Here is a 16309-nt window from a genome sequence, read left to right as displayed (position 1 = left end):
TACACAGCATAATAACCTTGAAACTCATGAATCCCTTCCCCTCTCTGCAAGCACTTGTATTATCCTCAGTATCCATATAGTCAGGGAACACTAAAATGGAGGTTGATGTTGCAATCTTATTTCCTTACTACTAATAAAATTTTTCTCCAAAGACTAAGGGCCTGAGATTTCTTCCTCAATCTCTGTTTTTCAGCAGTTAACTCGAGTAATTGTAAACATTTATACCTGAATGCCTTAGAGATGTTCTTGACTCCCAAACGTACTGGAAGTTATATACCACACAATACTACGCAGATACAGCTGAAAAACAGTACAACAGGCAACTGTTTCATAAAGACGTCAGTGCCTGCAGACAGATAACACCAGAAGCATTCCTCAGGATTTAACCATACACACCAAGTATCATTCTTCTTCCTCTTCATCAACGTGGCCGTAGCGCTGGGCTACACATGTAACCGAGAGCTCAAATCTACCAGAATGGAGGCTGAAGCACCACGCACATTGCGAAACTATCAGTAAACTTTTCCAGACTCTGTTCAACAGTATCTTGGCCATCAGTTACAGCTACACAGCTGAAAGCTTCACTAGCTTTCTACCATCTTCCCCCAACAGCCTCCAGCTGCACTATGGTGGCCTTGACCCTGCTGCAGTGCCTGATGGTCAGTTTGTTCAGCTGCTCAAGCTCTGCGTTACACCCATCTGTACACAGGACGCCAGCACGTATCTGCTTTGCAGGGACAGTTACTGTGGGTCAATTCTCATCTTCCTGCCTTCCCTGACAACCAGAGTATGAACACACCTCCCGGGTCCAGCCTCCCGCTCACCTGTTTGGCAAGGATTCTCGCTGTTAGCCTCACGGTCTCTGAGGGATTCCAGTTCTGCCCAAAAGCGCACATGGCGGAACACTCTAGCTTGTGCATTGGCCAGTCTTCCTTCTGTAGAAATGTAGAAAAATATCTTTAAAAAAATAAGCCATGAAGATACAGTGATGAAAAAGAGGATGCAGCAAGTCCTGCCACATCCTAGAGGTCAAGTGAAACGTGTTTCCTTTGAAAAAATAAGATGACGCTCACTAAATTTGAACAAAAGCTTGAGTCACATTTAAGGGGTACAGCTATCCTGCTTTTTTCAAACAAATTCACAAGGGATGAGTTAAGGTCAGAACATCTTCATTTATTCAACGGAAAAAATAATTAAATGACAAAGAAGCAAACAGACAATATGATTTATAAATCACCAGTTCTTATTGTTCAGATCAAGCACGTGAGGACAGAGTAGGTCTGAGCTTGATGGTTCACTTCCATTTAATACCTTGGCCCCTCATTATGAGACAACCCTGGCATAATCAGGAGTAATGCGTCTGAAGCCAAAGGATTCACAATCATTGTAAGAATCAGTATATGTGAGGTCAAAACCAAACCTACTGAACAGAATTATCAGATTTTTTTCCCTCAGTGTTGTAGAATAAGAGTACAGCTAGGCAATCGAAACACACTAATAAAGACAAACACAATTTAAGGATGTATAGCATATTCCTAGCTCAACATACAATAACAATTGGAATGATGGCACAAGCTACTGGCTTTTGGCACTCTACAGATTCCCTCCAAAGCAACAGAATCTTTCAAAGATGAGCACAAAATCACAGATTAACAATCTGCACTGGCACACAGAGCCTCACATGGACTGTCCTCAGACTGCATCAAATTTCGTTTTATTTATTTGCTCAAACATGGAAATATTTCTATATTCAAGCAGTGCACAGTTATTTATTTCTATATCTCATCGCAGACACACATTTCTAGCACTGTGTTAGAACAGACCTATAGTGTTCTGCCTGTATGGGGAATATCAAGTTTTGTTTTCAGAGCAGATTTAAAGTGGTGGAAAACAGCAGTGGAGGTAAGAAACCATGACAAATCCCACAAATTTAAACTTGACTGTAAGTGAAAACTTGAAAAACTTTTTGCAGCCTCCAGAAAGTTCTTAATTCCCCTTACTGTGATTCACCCAGTAACACAGATCCTGTGTTAGCCCACTCAAACAAAAATTTAGAAATAATTAAAAAAATTTTATAATTAACTTTATAATTTTAAAAATAATTTTATAACGTAATAATTTTCAGCCATTTGAGACACCATAGGTACCTAAAACACCTACACAGGACCAGTAGATATCCTACAGGTCTACATCCCTTGTGTGAGCTATAGCTGGAGGCCCCAGAGGACAACCCAAGGCATCTCAAACAGCTGAATACAGGACCTCAGTGTCTCCTGCCTTGGCCGGTCCAGTTATTTACTGGTTTTGCAGAACAAAACAAAAGCTGGGATCACTGATTTCAGAGTTAGTACAGCAAAAATTCTTCCATTGAAAGTGGCCATTTTAATTGTCCTGGGGATGAACAGTTTTAAGGTTCATTTTATTAGGAAAAGAAAGGTGAACACCCACCCCAGCCTCCTGTAGGATTTGAAGCAGTGCAACACTGCAAGGGTATTCAACCCCTCACAATGTCAACTTCATTGTCCTTGGTATCTCAGCATGGTACTTCCAAAAAAAACTATGTACAGGCTGCTTGAAATAAGCTCCAGTGTAAACGTTCTAAGAGGATGCAGCAATACAGACCAGGAGAACCAAAATAGTATATTACACTGTAGTCATGTCATGTGAAATTACACTCTCAGCTCTCCTACAGCTGTCACACCACAAAATGCATCCCCCCCAGAGGCCTGTTTCCTACTGTGTGCCCCAAGACCTTTTTCGGGAAAACTCCCAATAGCCTTTGCTTGGGAATCCACGGGCTAAAGGTTAAAAAGAGACAGCAGGAGACCTCATCTCTCAGCCCTTCTTGCACACCCACCAACTGCAGCGTGATTGCTGGGTGTGCAATAAGTGAAGGCGCAGAACCTGAAGTTTTGTAGGACCCACATCCATGCACGCCAGTTAAATAAACAGGAGAGACTACCCGATATAACAAAAAAATCAAAATGCAAAATCACGTGCCTGTCTCAAAGCAGTGTTTTTAAAATCCGTTTGTTGCCTTCATTCTTTACACACTGTTAATTAAAATCTTTCCCCAGGCAGAATCATACTGAGTTATATGAACTAGTAAGGAGGTTCAAGGGACAAGATGCAGCTGAATTGTGCGAAATGAGATAAAAGCCTGAAACGCCACAAGAAGAGAGATTACTGATGACTGAGTAATACCTGGGATGGAAACACCATGACAGCAGCTTCCCCTGCGATCACAGCAGGACTGTATTTTGCATTCTTTTCCACGTACTTCTCTAACTACTTTGAATTATAACAGGTAGCATTGTTCTAGTTGAATCCGTAATGCTACATTAATGATATTTTCTTCCTATTTTCATTACATCCACAGCATTTTTCCCTTCATTTAGGAGTGACAACATTTTTGGAAGGGAAGTTCTTTAAAGCTTATGCTTTCACATCAAAGCATGGAAAAAATCTTCTTCACCAAGTTCTTGAAATGGATTCCACCATCCAGGACTACTGGATTAATTCCCAGAACAACGTCATATAGCTCAACATAAATAACTCCAAACAACAAAATCTAACACTCAAAAGAAATAAGCCTGAAGTCCAAACAAATGTCCTCACACCTCCTTCCTCACATGGACTTTTCAATAGGATGTAACATTTCTGTTGTATTTCACTTGATTGAAATAAAACCACAAATACCAAACAGAAATGGTAGGCAAGTCAGCACAGGGGTTAAGTCCACTTGTTCAAAAACATAAGGCCCAATGATGGGCAAATGGCATCCTACTCTTTAATCACACTTCAGTGAGGCACCTTCTGATGTCTGGTATTATCTGGTGAAGTTCTCAGATACAATCCTTCACCAAGCAGTGAAGGTAAGAGCTTCACACATCTTCACAGTCATCCTTCTCTATCAACATTTACCAAATGCTGGACCATAAAGGGTATTTGGCTTCCGTGGGCTAATGTTCGAAGGTTCACAGGAGACACTTATCAAAGAAAATTAAACGGAGAAAGTTTTGGGGTAAGGGGACAGACACTTCCCCAAGGCAAGCCTAAGCAGGATGTTGCAGTGTCAAGATTCCTTTTGTACAGATTCATTACAGCAAGAATTTCAAGTTTTTTCTACAGCTTATCAAAGAGGAGAAATTTCTATAAGGTCCCATTTAAAACACATCTCCTTGATGCTAACTCCAGGTCTACAACTACTTTTGAGGCTCACTTGCTAGTTAAAAATACATGTTTCCCTTAACTCCACAAATACCAACTACAGCACTCTTTACCATGACATGTTAATAAAAACCCATAAACGTTTTGTTTTAAATATATTTCAAATATGGAAAGTCATGACAAAAACATCTCTTTCTGCATTTTGGCTAGCTGATCTCCACGCTGGGATAAATAATAGCTATGTGTAGCAACAGAAAGAGGAGCTCCAGTAGCTGGTTCAAGTTCACCAGTTCCACAATTGCAACCACATAACCCTCTTAAAACATTTCTCTTCAGAGTGTTTCAGCAGCTAATTTCTGAGGAGAAAAAACGAACACAGGTCTCCTGCTGTTTGACTAAAATTATTATAATTTAAGAAGTCAAGACCCGAACAGCTGCAGATGGGGTCTGAAAGCCACTACAATAATAACAGGCCTGTGCTTCGAGGAGGCAATAGTGGAGAGCAGAACGGCACGAATCAGCTGGAAATCACAAACCCTTTTAAAAAAAGAACTGGATTAAGGGCTAGGAAAGGCAAGATGTAGCAAACCCAGGCGACATCCTCAGCTGCATCCAACCAACCCATAAAACATTTCAGGCAGTGAGGACTGGCAGTGAAGAGAGCTTCCACTCTCACACACCCCACATCCAAGACCGAACATCCAGCTTAATACAGGTCAAACTTCAGGTTATCTATCTTAAAAGCAAAATAACAGACCACAAGGACAAATTAGCACTAAGGAAACTGTGCCATGGACAGAGTGTGTGTGCATATAGAGAGGTCTAAGCAAACGGCCACTATACCACTGCAAGACTTCTGTGTGACACCACCTTTCCTGACAACCAAGGAAAAGGAATTATACTGCACCGCAGGACTCAGCCAATGCCTCAAACACTCGGGCATACGGCAGGAGATGCACTCTTTCACCACTTATATGATCTCCAGCAAGTCAAAGTGCCTTTGTGTGGATAGATGATGGCAAAGCAGTGGATGTGGTCTATCTTGATTTCCATAAAGCATTTGACACAGTCTCCCACAGCATCCTTGCTGCTAAACTGAGGGAGTGCGGTCTGGATGATCGGATAGTGAGGTGGACTGCAAACTGGCTGAAGGAAAGAAGTCAGAGAGTCGTGGTCAATGGGGCAGAGTCTAGTTGGAGGCCTGTATCTAGTGGAGTGCCTCAAGGGTCAGTACTGGGACCAGTACTATTCAATGTATTCATCAATGACCTGGGTGAGGGAACAGAGTGCACCGTCAGCAAGTTTGCTGATGACACCAAGCTGGGAGGAGTGGCTGACACGCCAGAAGGCTGTGCTGCCATCCAGAGACATGGACAGGCTAGAGAGTTGGGCAGGGAAAAATTTAATGAAATATAACAAGGCCAAGCGTAGAGTCTTGAATACAGGCAAGAACAACCCCAGATTCCAGTATAAGTTGGGGAATGACCTGTTAGAGAGCAGTGTAGGGGAAAGAGATCTGGGGGTCCTGGTGGACAGCAGGATGGCCATGAGCCAGCACTGTGCCCTTGTGGCCAGGAAGGCCAATGGCATCCTGGGGTGTATTAGAAGGGAGGCGGTTAGCAGGTACAAAAAGTTCTCCTACCCCTCTACTCTGCCCTGGTGAGACCACATCTGGAATATTGTGTCCAGTTCTGGGCTCCTCAGTTCCAGAAGGACAGGGAACTGCTGGAGAGAGTCCAGCGCAGGGCAACAAAGGTGATGAAGGGAGTGGAGCATCTCCCTTATGAGGAAAGTCTGAGGGAGCTGGGACTCTTTAGCTTGGAGAAGAGGAGACTGAAGGGTGACCTCATTAATGTTTATAAATATGTAAAGGGTGAGTGTCACAAGGATGGAGCCAGGCTCTTCCCAGTGACAACCAATAACAGGACAAGGAGCAGTGGGTACAAACAGGAACACAGGAGGTTCCACTTAAATATGAGAAGAAACTTCTTCTCAGTGAGGGTGCCAGAGCACTGGAACAGGCTGCTCAGGGGAGTTGTGGAGTCTCCTTCTCTGGAGACATTCAAAAACTGCCTGGACACATTCCTGTGTAGCCTCATCTGGGTGTTCCTGCTCCAGCAGGGGGATTGGACTGGATGATCTTTCTAAGTTCCTTCCAATTCCAAACATTCTGTAATTCTGTGTATCTACACCCCATTTACAAACCCCAAAACCCCACAAAGGTTGCTCTGAGGCTTCATTCATTAAATGCTTGGAAAGTATTTTAGAACTTAAAAACAAGGATACTATATGGCTCAGTAGAGCAAGAAATACATATAGTGTCACTAACTTCACTTTCAATAATCATGTTATTATGAAAGAGAAAAAAATCTCATTTACCAGAAATGTACTAAAGAGAACAAGATGTCTGCAGTTATAGAATCTGCAATTCTGAAAAAGATAATTTTTTTTTCCTGCTGCACACTTTTACACCTTTCTCTTGTCTCTTTCTGATTCATCTCCACACACCACTAGAAATAATTCCTATGAACTGTGGTATAGAAGGTCTTTAAGAGTAAGCTCAAAAAAAAGGTTTTCTATCCCATAAAGTATAGCCCATGTGATAGACAGTTGTTAGATTGAATTATATTGAGTTTTATTACAGTAGCAAGGTACTAACCAACATAATAATATCATACTGTGTCCTTGTTGCGTACATATAACTTTTAGCTGAACTGAGCAAAGAAAATGTGGATTTACAGAGAAAATTAACTTAAAAACATAAAAATCAAATGGACAATGCCATAATAATTCTCAAGTACAGCCCTGCCCTCTTATCAGCATTGCATGAAGAAGTGTCACAGCCATGGAGGCAAAAGGAGCACATTTACTGTACATCCCAGTGTTACAAGTTCAGTATCAAGGCAGAGATGTCCTTTTTGGCTTTGACAAAGAATTGCTGAACTGCTGAAAAGTGTCTTTGAACAAGAGAGGGATGAAGATGCAGTGCAGATTGTCTGTGCAGCACGTAGAGTCAGTGGAGACTGGTTTCTAGAGAATATTATGCTTGAAGGTAACTTTGAAAGAATGTCAAAGAATTCAATCTCAGCAACATTCATAAATTTCATCAGACTGACTCAGAAGGGCCCAAAACATGGAAGATAATGTTATATCAACTAGGAAGTCAAAAGCCATACACATATCCCCAGTAAGACTGAAGTGCTAGTACCTGTGCTTGTCACACTATTGTCTAGACCTTGTAACATCTTCATATGCCTTTACATCTAAAGCATCATACTATACACCAACAGGTAGAAAATATTTTAGTTGACTAATTAATCAGACAGGCTTTTGCTGAGCAGTCTCCTGCAGTTTTAAGGATACTCAGTTTGAACAGGTCAGGTTTTTTCTATTCTTGGAAGTTGCCCCATTCGAAAGAAGGGTATTCTGACTGGTTTTTTTTTAAAAAAAAAAGCAAGCAATACATATACAAGACTTTATCCAGGGGAAACAGAGAAAGAAAAACCCTTGTTCTTACATATAAAAGTATAAAATTCATCAAGGCTGGGAAGTCACGACACAGAGGCAGGGACTGAAGAAGTGACTTGGAGGTAAAACCAAAGGAACATGGATCAGCAGAAGCACGTTCCACTACTTCCACCACGAAATCTACTTTCTACTTTTCCTGACACAAATCACTGAGCTCTCCTACTTTCATGTACCTTGCAGCGCCAGCTACCTGCTTCACAAACCACTGTGAACTTCATATGGTAAGAGAAATAACTCACAATCACAGATAAAGAGCACTAAATAGCCAACAAATTGCTCTGTATATTTCTTTCGCTCAGTTAAGGGCTTCCTAAGAAATAAATATCAGATGGAAGCATTTCTCATGAGTAAGCATTCCTCATGAATGAATCACGGGTTTTGTCTACACTGTCTTTAAAACTCATCCAGATTTCTCTCAAGGGCCTTAGGGATGCTCATACGATAAGCATTCCCTTTCTTCCCAGCAACTGATGGGCCCCAGTCTTTCAATATCCTGTAAACTACCACAAATTTTGTTCTTTTAAGCATTTTAAGTTCTCCTGGTGCTTCAAAACAAAAGGCCATCTGATTCACCCACAATTTACTAAGACACTGTGGGAACGTAGGAACGTGGGGAGGCAACAGAAGGAAAACTAAGGGAAGGCCAGGCTCGTTTTGCAACTTGCGCAATGGGAGAACACAATACATCCTTGAAATAAAAGCAGTAGCCATCTCTAAAGTGCTCGGGAACCAAACAGCATGAACCACAATATCTCAGTCCAGATAACAACACTGGAGAATACTTTGCATGCAACCCACGCACTCAGCAACGTGCTACCATGTATGAGAAGGTTTGGATTATTTATAGCTGACACATAGCTGCATGCCAGACCTTTGGTGACTCAAATCCTGCACGAGCACTGCTCCATACTCTGTGCTCAGCACTACAGATCTTACATAGCTTACATTATTTCGCTAGCCATCCAACTGAGTTTTTCACATGCAAACTGAATAATTCTTCCGTATCAAGTTGACAGCCCACAAAGGATAGATAATAGATCTGGCAAAAAAAATAAAAAATTGAAAGATGCTTATTCTGGTTTGAAGTAAAAATGAAATTAAAACTGCATGTAAGTGTTTTGGATGTCTTCGTATTGCTCTACTTCAGTGCATGCTTATATTCTCTTTTCAGGTGCTTCTAAAAATATACAAAAGAATAGAAGTTTCCAAAAGGAGTGAGTTAGTGAGAAAGAATGGTAGGTTTCAAATGGTTACAACTGCAGTCAGCTGTGGCCACTCAACATATTTGCAAATATTTGAAAAAACCCAACAAAATCCCCTTAAGACAGCTATTCAGTGATTTGATTTTTCCATTAGACACACTCTCTTACCAGTTTGGTGAGCTAATGTTGAATTATCTGGTTTGTGCTTAAAGAAAGAAGTAATATAGACATAATTAGTGGGCTGACAGGCGGCTCTAATCAAAGTCTCAGTAGTACCAAGCCCTGGAGCTACTGGTCTTGAAAGACTCACACAGACCATGTCCAAATCCTGTAATTGTCCAATGCACAACTCCACGGTCTCAGCATCTGTGGGATGCTGAAACTGAGTGGTTTACTATTAACCATAGCTACAATTAGAGACTATAAATGCCACACAAACAAAAAACAGAGTTCAGCAACCCCCACTCTTTTTTTCCCCCTGCATCTTCCCAAATTGCATTACCATACCTGACATTCCACATTGCAGTAAAAGGCCTGTTTACATCTTCCACACTTGGACAATCCTTCTTTCCTTAAAAACAAAACAGAAGTTATTATATTCTACAAAGCTGAATGAAATACGAATGTACCCTGTATCACTAAGAGAGATGCATCTCCTACTAGAAGCTAATCTAATAACACCACGGTCATCTGAGAGGAGTTTTGCACAATATTTTGCATTTCACAATGAAAAAACTGGTTTTCTTCAGAACCCTGCAACTACAGCTGAACTCCACCTTCTGACAGCATACACTATTTTTATTTGTTTGGAGTTTCAAAAGCAGGTTTTCCCTAACAACTGTTATAATATGCAAAAGCACTCTGCTGTCCTGACAAATTGCTGGGTTTGGAAACGTGTTATTCTATGCTGTTTGACAGACAGTGTGATTTTTTAACTTCTCCTTGTTCTCCAAACTTCCCAACTGCTCTGTATTGCTCACCAATATTAACCCTTTGCTTCTGCTCTGCCAGTTCCATTCCTTCTCTGGTCACAAGAAAAATGACCACTGTTTTGTAAGTAACGACCTTCCAACATTAAGAAAAAATGTTGCATTATTAAGCACACTATTTGATCTCCTGTCACCACACAGCCTCTTACTGTCCTGCTGTCTAACATCTGCTCATATATCTGTGTATTCTAAGGTCAGCTAAGGCTTGCACCCTCCTTTGTTTATATTTGTATATATATTTTTATATATCCCAATGCAGGGAACTGCCAAAAGGAAGGTCCTTTTCTGTTTCAAGGTGCATGTGTTGTAGCAGATTCCAACAAAAATAGAGCATGTGTTACCCAACACACAACATTTTGGTGTGACAGCAACAAGCATCTCTCAGCAGAACTGAATACTTTAAAAAATCTACACATCCTCACCAGTACAAGTAGCAAAAGAAAAATTGTCTTAAACTGAGTTAAGTTCACTGGAGTAAAACAAGGGTGAGTGTCCTCATACAATATGGTAGCGTACAACATTTCAGAGGTCACTGGTATTCGGAGTCCATAAAACGCAGCAAATCTTGATGTCCTCTGACTGTTCTTGCAAAGCAGAAGGTGCTATGTGGGTGAGTCAGGCTAGCATCATGACTCTGCTTGCTGACAGTACATATCAAGCACAGCTGTGTATTTAAAGTATGCAAATACAACGTTCTAGTCTTATTCTGCCCATTTTACGACAACAGCTTTACGATCACTTAGCAGAGCTCCTCTTCCCAAGACCTGTGCTGAGCCCACAATCATCCTCCTAATGCTCTTTGCAAGTTCAACAAGCACAGTTCAGAATCTCATGTGTGCTAGTCCAGTGCTAACGCAACGGGACCCAGACACGAAACCCATTTCTGAGCACAGGCATATGAAGTTACATCACCGAGACAGCTTTCCTCTTGGTGGAACCTCATGATTCCAGTGTGAAATAGGTTCCAGACTACTCCCCTGTAACTGCTATGGTACTACTGCATTCAGTGTATTTCTTGATCACTGTGCTCCTCCAGAGCTCCGTGGGAGAAGCTGGCACAGAAAACAAACAGCATTTAAACATGCTGGTCTTGGAGCTGATCTTTAAAAGCTACCCCATGAGACCTAAGCAATCTTAGATAACTATTATCACTATAATATCACTTCATATCATTGGAGCATGGAAAGTATTCCTTGGTTCTTTTACAGCAGGAAATCTCCCGGCTGTGATAAAAAATCCTAGGCATTTTCTCTGACACAAGGGAATCTGTGGTTAGTTACTGGAGAAAAAAGAAAAAAAAAAAAAATCCTAAACTAACTAAATAAAGAAAAAAACCACCAAACTTAGGGCCTAGGAAAAGCCACACATGTGAAGGAGAGGAAAATCACCTCAGTTCTATAATTATTCTTCAAATTAATGGGACTCGCTTCACTAACTTCACTAGGAACTATACTAGGTACTTATAAGCAAAGAGAGAAGGTGAATAAAGAGAATAAGTAGATAATGTTATGAGGACAGAAAAGGACAAGGTCAAGACAAAAGAGAAGAAAATGAAAAGCAGAAGTGAGCTAAGATGACAGGATAAGAGATGAAAATACCATCTAGAGTGCAACAATTATACTCTTCAGTCTGCCTCTAAGTCTACATATGCAGGCAATACTTATTGATAAAAAGAGGAAAAGTACAGCAGTTGTTTTCATTTAACATTTGCACTGAATTATAACCAGGTAAGTACTGTGATTCTTCAATAAGCTGCCAGAAGCCAGAAAAGTACTATACCTTCCAAAAATGTGTGATATGCCACAGGTCATGTCCACAGCTGATTTTCTATCAATAACCCTAAACCACTTTGTTGGGTTTTTTTTGCTTCAGCAGCTTGACAGTGGGAGGTTTACAGCAACCGCTGGAATAACCAGAGCAGATTCAAACCACCTAAATAAGCATAAACCTGAGCCCACAGCATCCTCTGAGAGCCAGGGAAGGGGCAGCCATAGCAAATGTACCGCCAGCACATGGTGCTCTGGTTTAAACGCTCACAACTCACGAGAACAAACCTCTCATACGGCCTGTGCTTTGCCTTAGTAAAAGTAACTTGCCAGAGGACTTCAGGCTTTGGGCAGAGATGGAGAAACATACAGCTATTTAATTAAAGGTGTGTGTATATACATGTATTCCATTCCATCTGCACCGCAGAAAGGCAAAATGTGAATTGTGGCAATTGCAATCCCTTTCTCTTCAGTCAAAATTTAACTAAAATCAGTGTATATTACACTACTACAAAACTAGATGGATTCAATGAAACTTGCCATGGTTACGCACTTGCCTACGTAACTGTAAGAGCACGTGAAGAACAAAACTTCTTATCTTCCTTTATTTTTCCTGAACTGCTAAGCAAGGAAAAACCAGTTTTGAGCAAAAAGTTCCACCACGGTGCTACCGTCAGAGAACCACAAACCACGGGGAAAGCTCCGCAGAGAAAGGCCCCGGAGCCGGCCCGGCCTCCTCTCAGCAGGCACCGCGGCCATGCCGAGCCCCGGCAGGCCGCCCACTGACACGGCCACGCTGCGGACGCGGGTGGGCCGAGCCGCCGCCGGCAGAGCCGCCAGAAGCCGCCCCGAGGCCAGGCCGGCCCCGCCGCTGCCCGCCGAGCCGCCGCCGCCCCCCGGGCCCGCCCCGGGCCTCCCCGGCCCTACCTGGCGAAGCAGCCGTCGCAGTGGCTGCCGCGTTCGCTGACGGTCAGCACGGCGGTGTAGGCCGGGCAGCTGAAGAGCAGCTCCCCCACGGCGTAGCGCCGCCGCGCCCGCAGCCCCCGGCCCTTGCCGGGGCTGTCGAACCTCTCCAGGCCGCTCGGCTGCGGCGCCGCGTCCGAGCGCATCCCGCCGCGGGGCAGGGGCACCGGAATAGGCCTCCGCCGGGCTCCCCTCCCGCTCCCCGTACACCGGCAGCGGGCGGCCGGGTGCTGGCGCGCTGCGGGGCGCCGAAGAGCCGCTGCCGCCTGCCCCTGCCCGCCCAGCGGCGCGGGGAGCGCCTCCTGCGGGCGGCGGCTGCGCACCCGGGAAGGCGCCTTCAGCCCGCTGGGCCCCGGAACCGAGCTCGGCAGGTGTGCTCGGAGAGCCGCCCGGCCCGCAGCCCTGTCAGCCCACCCGCCGTGGGCTGGCATAGGGGAGGGGGCTGCCCACGCGCACCTCCGCTCGCAGACACAGGGAGAGCCCCCCCGAGACCCGGCCTCGAGCACAGAGTTCCCCGGGGAAGGGACGCCCCACGCTCACCTGACAGCCCCGTGTCTGGAGTGGCAGCGAGGCCTCCTGTGGAAAAGCACTTCATTCATGCGCGGTGCTGCTCCTCAGGTCACTGGGGCTGCAGGTGTCATGGGCTGCTCGGTGCCTGGGGCAGGGCTCAGCTCATGCAAGAAAAGAGTGGCCAGCAGCACTGAGGCAAGTGGTTGTCCTGTTGTAGTCAGCGTGGTGAGGCCCCACCTCAAATCTTGTGTTCAGTTTTGAGCTCTTCACTACAGGAAAGACATTGAGGTGGAGGGTGTTCAGATAAGAGCAATGGGGCTGGTGAGGGGCCTGGAGCACAAGTCTGATGAGGAGCAGCTGAGGGAGCTGGGGCTGTTCAGCCTGGAGAAAAGGAGGCTGAGGGGAAACCTTATCACTGTCTACAGTTACCTGAAGAGAGGTTGTAGCATGGAGGGTGTTGGTCACTTCTTCTGAGTAGCAAGTGATAGGACAAGAGAAAATGGCCTCAAATTGCACCAGGGAAAGTTCAGATTGGATATTAGGAAAAAATTCTTCATGGAAAGGGTTGTCAGGCATTGGAACAGGCTGCCTGGGGAAGTGGTGGAGTCGCCATCCCTGGAGGTGTTTAAAAGGCATATAGATGAGGCTCTTAGGGACATGGTTTAGTGATAGATATGGTTGGACTGGGTGATCTTAAGGGCCTTTCCAACCAAAATGATTCTATGAGAATCCAGTGCTGTTCGGGTTGTCTCATTGCCCATCCTGGCTTGTACCACCCACCATAGGGCCGTGGTGGCAGAGGGACCCCTGCGTGAGCCATTTCTCTAGTTGTACAAGAAAGCAAGGCCACTGGAGATGGTGGGGTGGGCAGGAGATCACCAAACATGAGGAGAAGGGGCCTCTGGAGGTGGCCAGCCCACCCTGCTGCGCCTGGGCCAGCTGGAGAGCCAGGCCAGGGCCTTGGCCAGCCCAGCACTGTCTGCGTGGCTTGTGGGTGCCAGATTTAGGTTACGGCTCAGAGGATGGAAAGCTGAGTGCCCTCTCCCAGTATTTTAGTATAATATGCTGTAGTCTGAGCCAAAAAAATCCCGTGGAATCAATGAAAACTTGTCATAAGGGATGGGCTTCTCTTTGTAAAAAAAGTCAATCAGCAAAGAACAAAGAGCAAGAAATCTGAATATGACAGTGACAGCCATGTTGTAAATACAACAAAACCTTCAACAGCAAGAAAACACTGAATTTATGCAAAGTACAAATTCCTATCTTAGAGTTATTAAGGAAAATGTCTATTACTGAAATCCAGATGCAACCCAAGAGAAACCAGTAAAGCTGGCTGTATTAAGAAAAGTGCTACAGCTTTGTGCCCAAGTATTTTGCATATAATTATCAGTTGTACAACATCCTGATACAGCACTAAGAGAATATTGCTTTCAGAAACACAAGGAAAGGATTGAAGCGAATTGAAGTATTTTTGATGCCACTTGTAGTTCACAAGCAGGGCAGACTGATGTAAGCATCCAAAGGTTGTGATCTCTGCTGCTAGTATCTGTGTATTTAGTTTGTGTTATGTGTACAGTATATCACCGGTAAGCTCCTTTTTGACTAAACACAATAGTAAACATTTGATGCTCAAAATTTCCACAAGTAAATCAGGAAAGTGGAAAGAAAAGAAGTAAGTTGAAAAAGACATGAGGTGACAGCCATGATGGGAGTGAAAAGCAACACTGATGTGCAAGGCATTTTCCCCAGCATCATGGTTGTTCATCAAACTGGGAGCTGCTGGTCCTTCTCTACTGTGAAGCACCTCCTCAGTTGCCAAAGCTCAAGTGTTTGTGCGGCCATCCCAAGAATCAGAAGCTGGAAGTACTCTAGTTTCAGGGGAATGGTGCAGCCCTCCAAACCCAACCTCCCTGTGTTTTGAAGCTGGATCCTTCACCCACCATGGCGCAGCCCCGCAGGGGCTGAGCTGGACAGGCAAAGGCATGTACTGGAAATGAGTCCATCAACAGCCCCAGACACGGCCAGGGGTCAAGCAGATCCAGGGATACTGTCTGGGGCAGCAAGAGACAAGATCAGGGGCTGGGGGGGCTCCCAGGGAGACTGGGCAGGGAAATTAAGGCCTATTCATGCCCTCAGGACCCTAAAAATAAACTATTTTGTATAACATATTTTATATCTAGTTGCATATCTTTAACATCATTGACATTCTTGTCCATCATAACGTGATTAAACTATTTGAGCCACTGCAAAAATAATGTATCTTTCTGGACTGGCATGATTAGAACTAGCTAAAACATCACTATTTACAAGGAAAGAGTGAACAGTGAAAATAGGCTCAGTCGTTGAACAATGTGGTATCACCCTCTACCGCTGAGCTATATGTTAATTGTGACCTACTGCAGATCTATGGACAGCAGGGATGGAATTAGTGTATCCTGTTAGAATAATAAAAACAATATCTAATTGACTAACCAAGTACCGCATCTTGCACCATTTACTTACTTCGGTGTAGATCGTGATGTCTAGCTCAAAGGTCTGGACTCTTAATTATAGATATTTTTACAACTAAGTGTATTTAAAAATAGTAATCAATAATGCATTCACTTTATGAATGAATTAGCATTAACTAGGAAGCTGCCCTTATGTTCAATCCAGTTTGATTAATTGATAGGTCAATTATAGATAGACAAATAGAGCCATAACTCATAAAACCCTCTACTCTGCTTATACTGCACAAGCTATTGACTTCCTTGAACTAATTCCTACTCAAAGTAAAGCAAAACTTTTAGGAAATAGCCAGTCTTGACTTTAAAATATCCTTAATAAGAGGTTTTGCTGGAACACCAACAAACATGTATGCTTTATTTCTACTCTTAATATGCCCAATGGCCTTTTCAGCTGCTGAATCTTGTTATAACATTATAAACTATTTTGAAAAGTTCTCAACTTTTTTCTTTCTACGTTAGTACTTGTAGACATTGGTAAAATGAAATGATTCGGTCTTCTGAAATCTGAAAACATAGTGTTATATACTCCAGTAGTGAAATCCTGGCCACATTGAAGTCAATGACAAATTCCTGCATTCTTTAATTAAGTCAGGATTTAGTTTCTGCTTTAAATAATGTTGTGTCCAAATAAAAGAAGTCTAACAACCCATATGCCCTATTAGATTGCTTCTAAA

General features: G+C 43.4%; 1 protein-coding gene across 1 annotated transcript in view; it reads right to left on the bottom strand.

Annotated features, from left to right (window-relative positions):
- Positions 1-12832, bottom strand: part of SMYD2 (SET and MYND domain containing 2) — a 31406-nt gene extending 18574 nt beyond the window's left edge. The window contains exons 1-3 of the mRNA XM_080341914.1: positions 12583-12832; positions 9408-9471; positions 825-935 (exon numbers count right to left, since the gene is read on the bottom strand). Coding sequence (XP_080198040.1) covers positions 825-935; positions 9408-9471; positions 12583-12764 — 357 coding nt within the window. The 5' untranslated portion in view covers positions 12765-12832. The remainder of the gene's footprint in view (positions 1-824; positions 936-9407; positions 9472-12582) is intronic.
- Positions 12833-16309: the final 3477 nt, after the last annotated feature.

Source organism: Nesoenas mayeri (assembly GCF_963082525.1).
Source record: "Nesoenas mayeri genome assembly, chromosome: 3".
Lineage (NCBI taxonomy): Eukaryota > Metazoa > Chordata > Aves > Columbiformes > Columbidae > Nesoenas > Nesoenas mayeri.
Note: the sequence above shows the minus strand (reverse complement) of the source record. Positions and strands in the feature narration are given on the sequence as shown.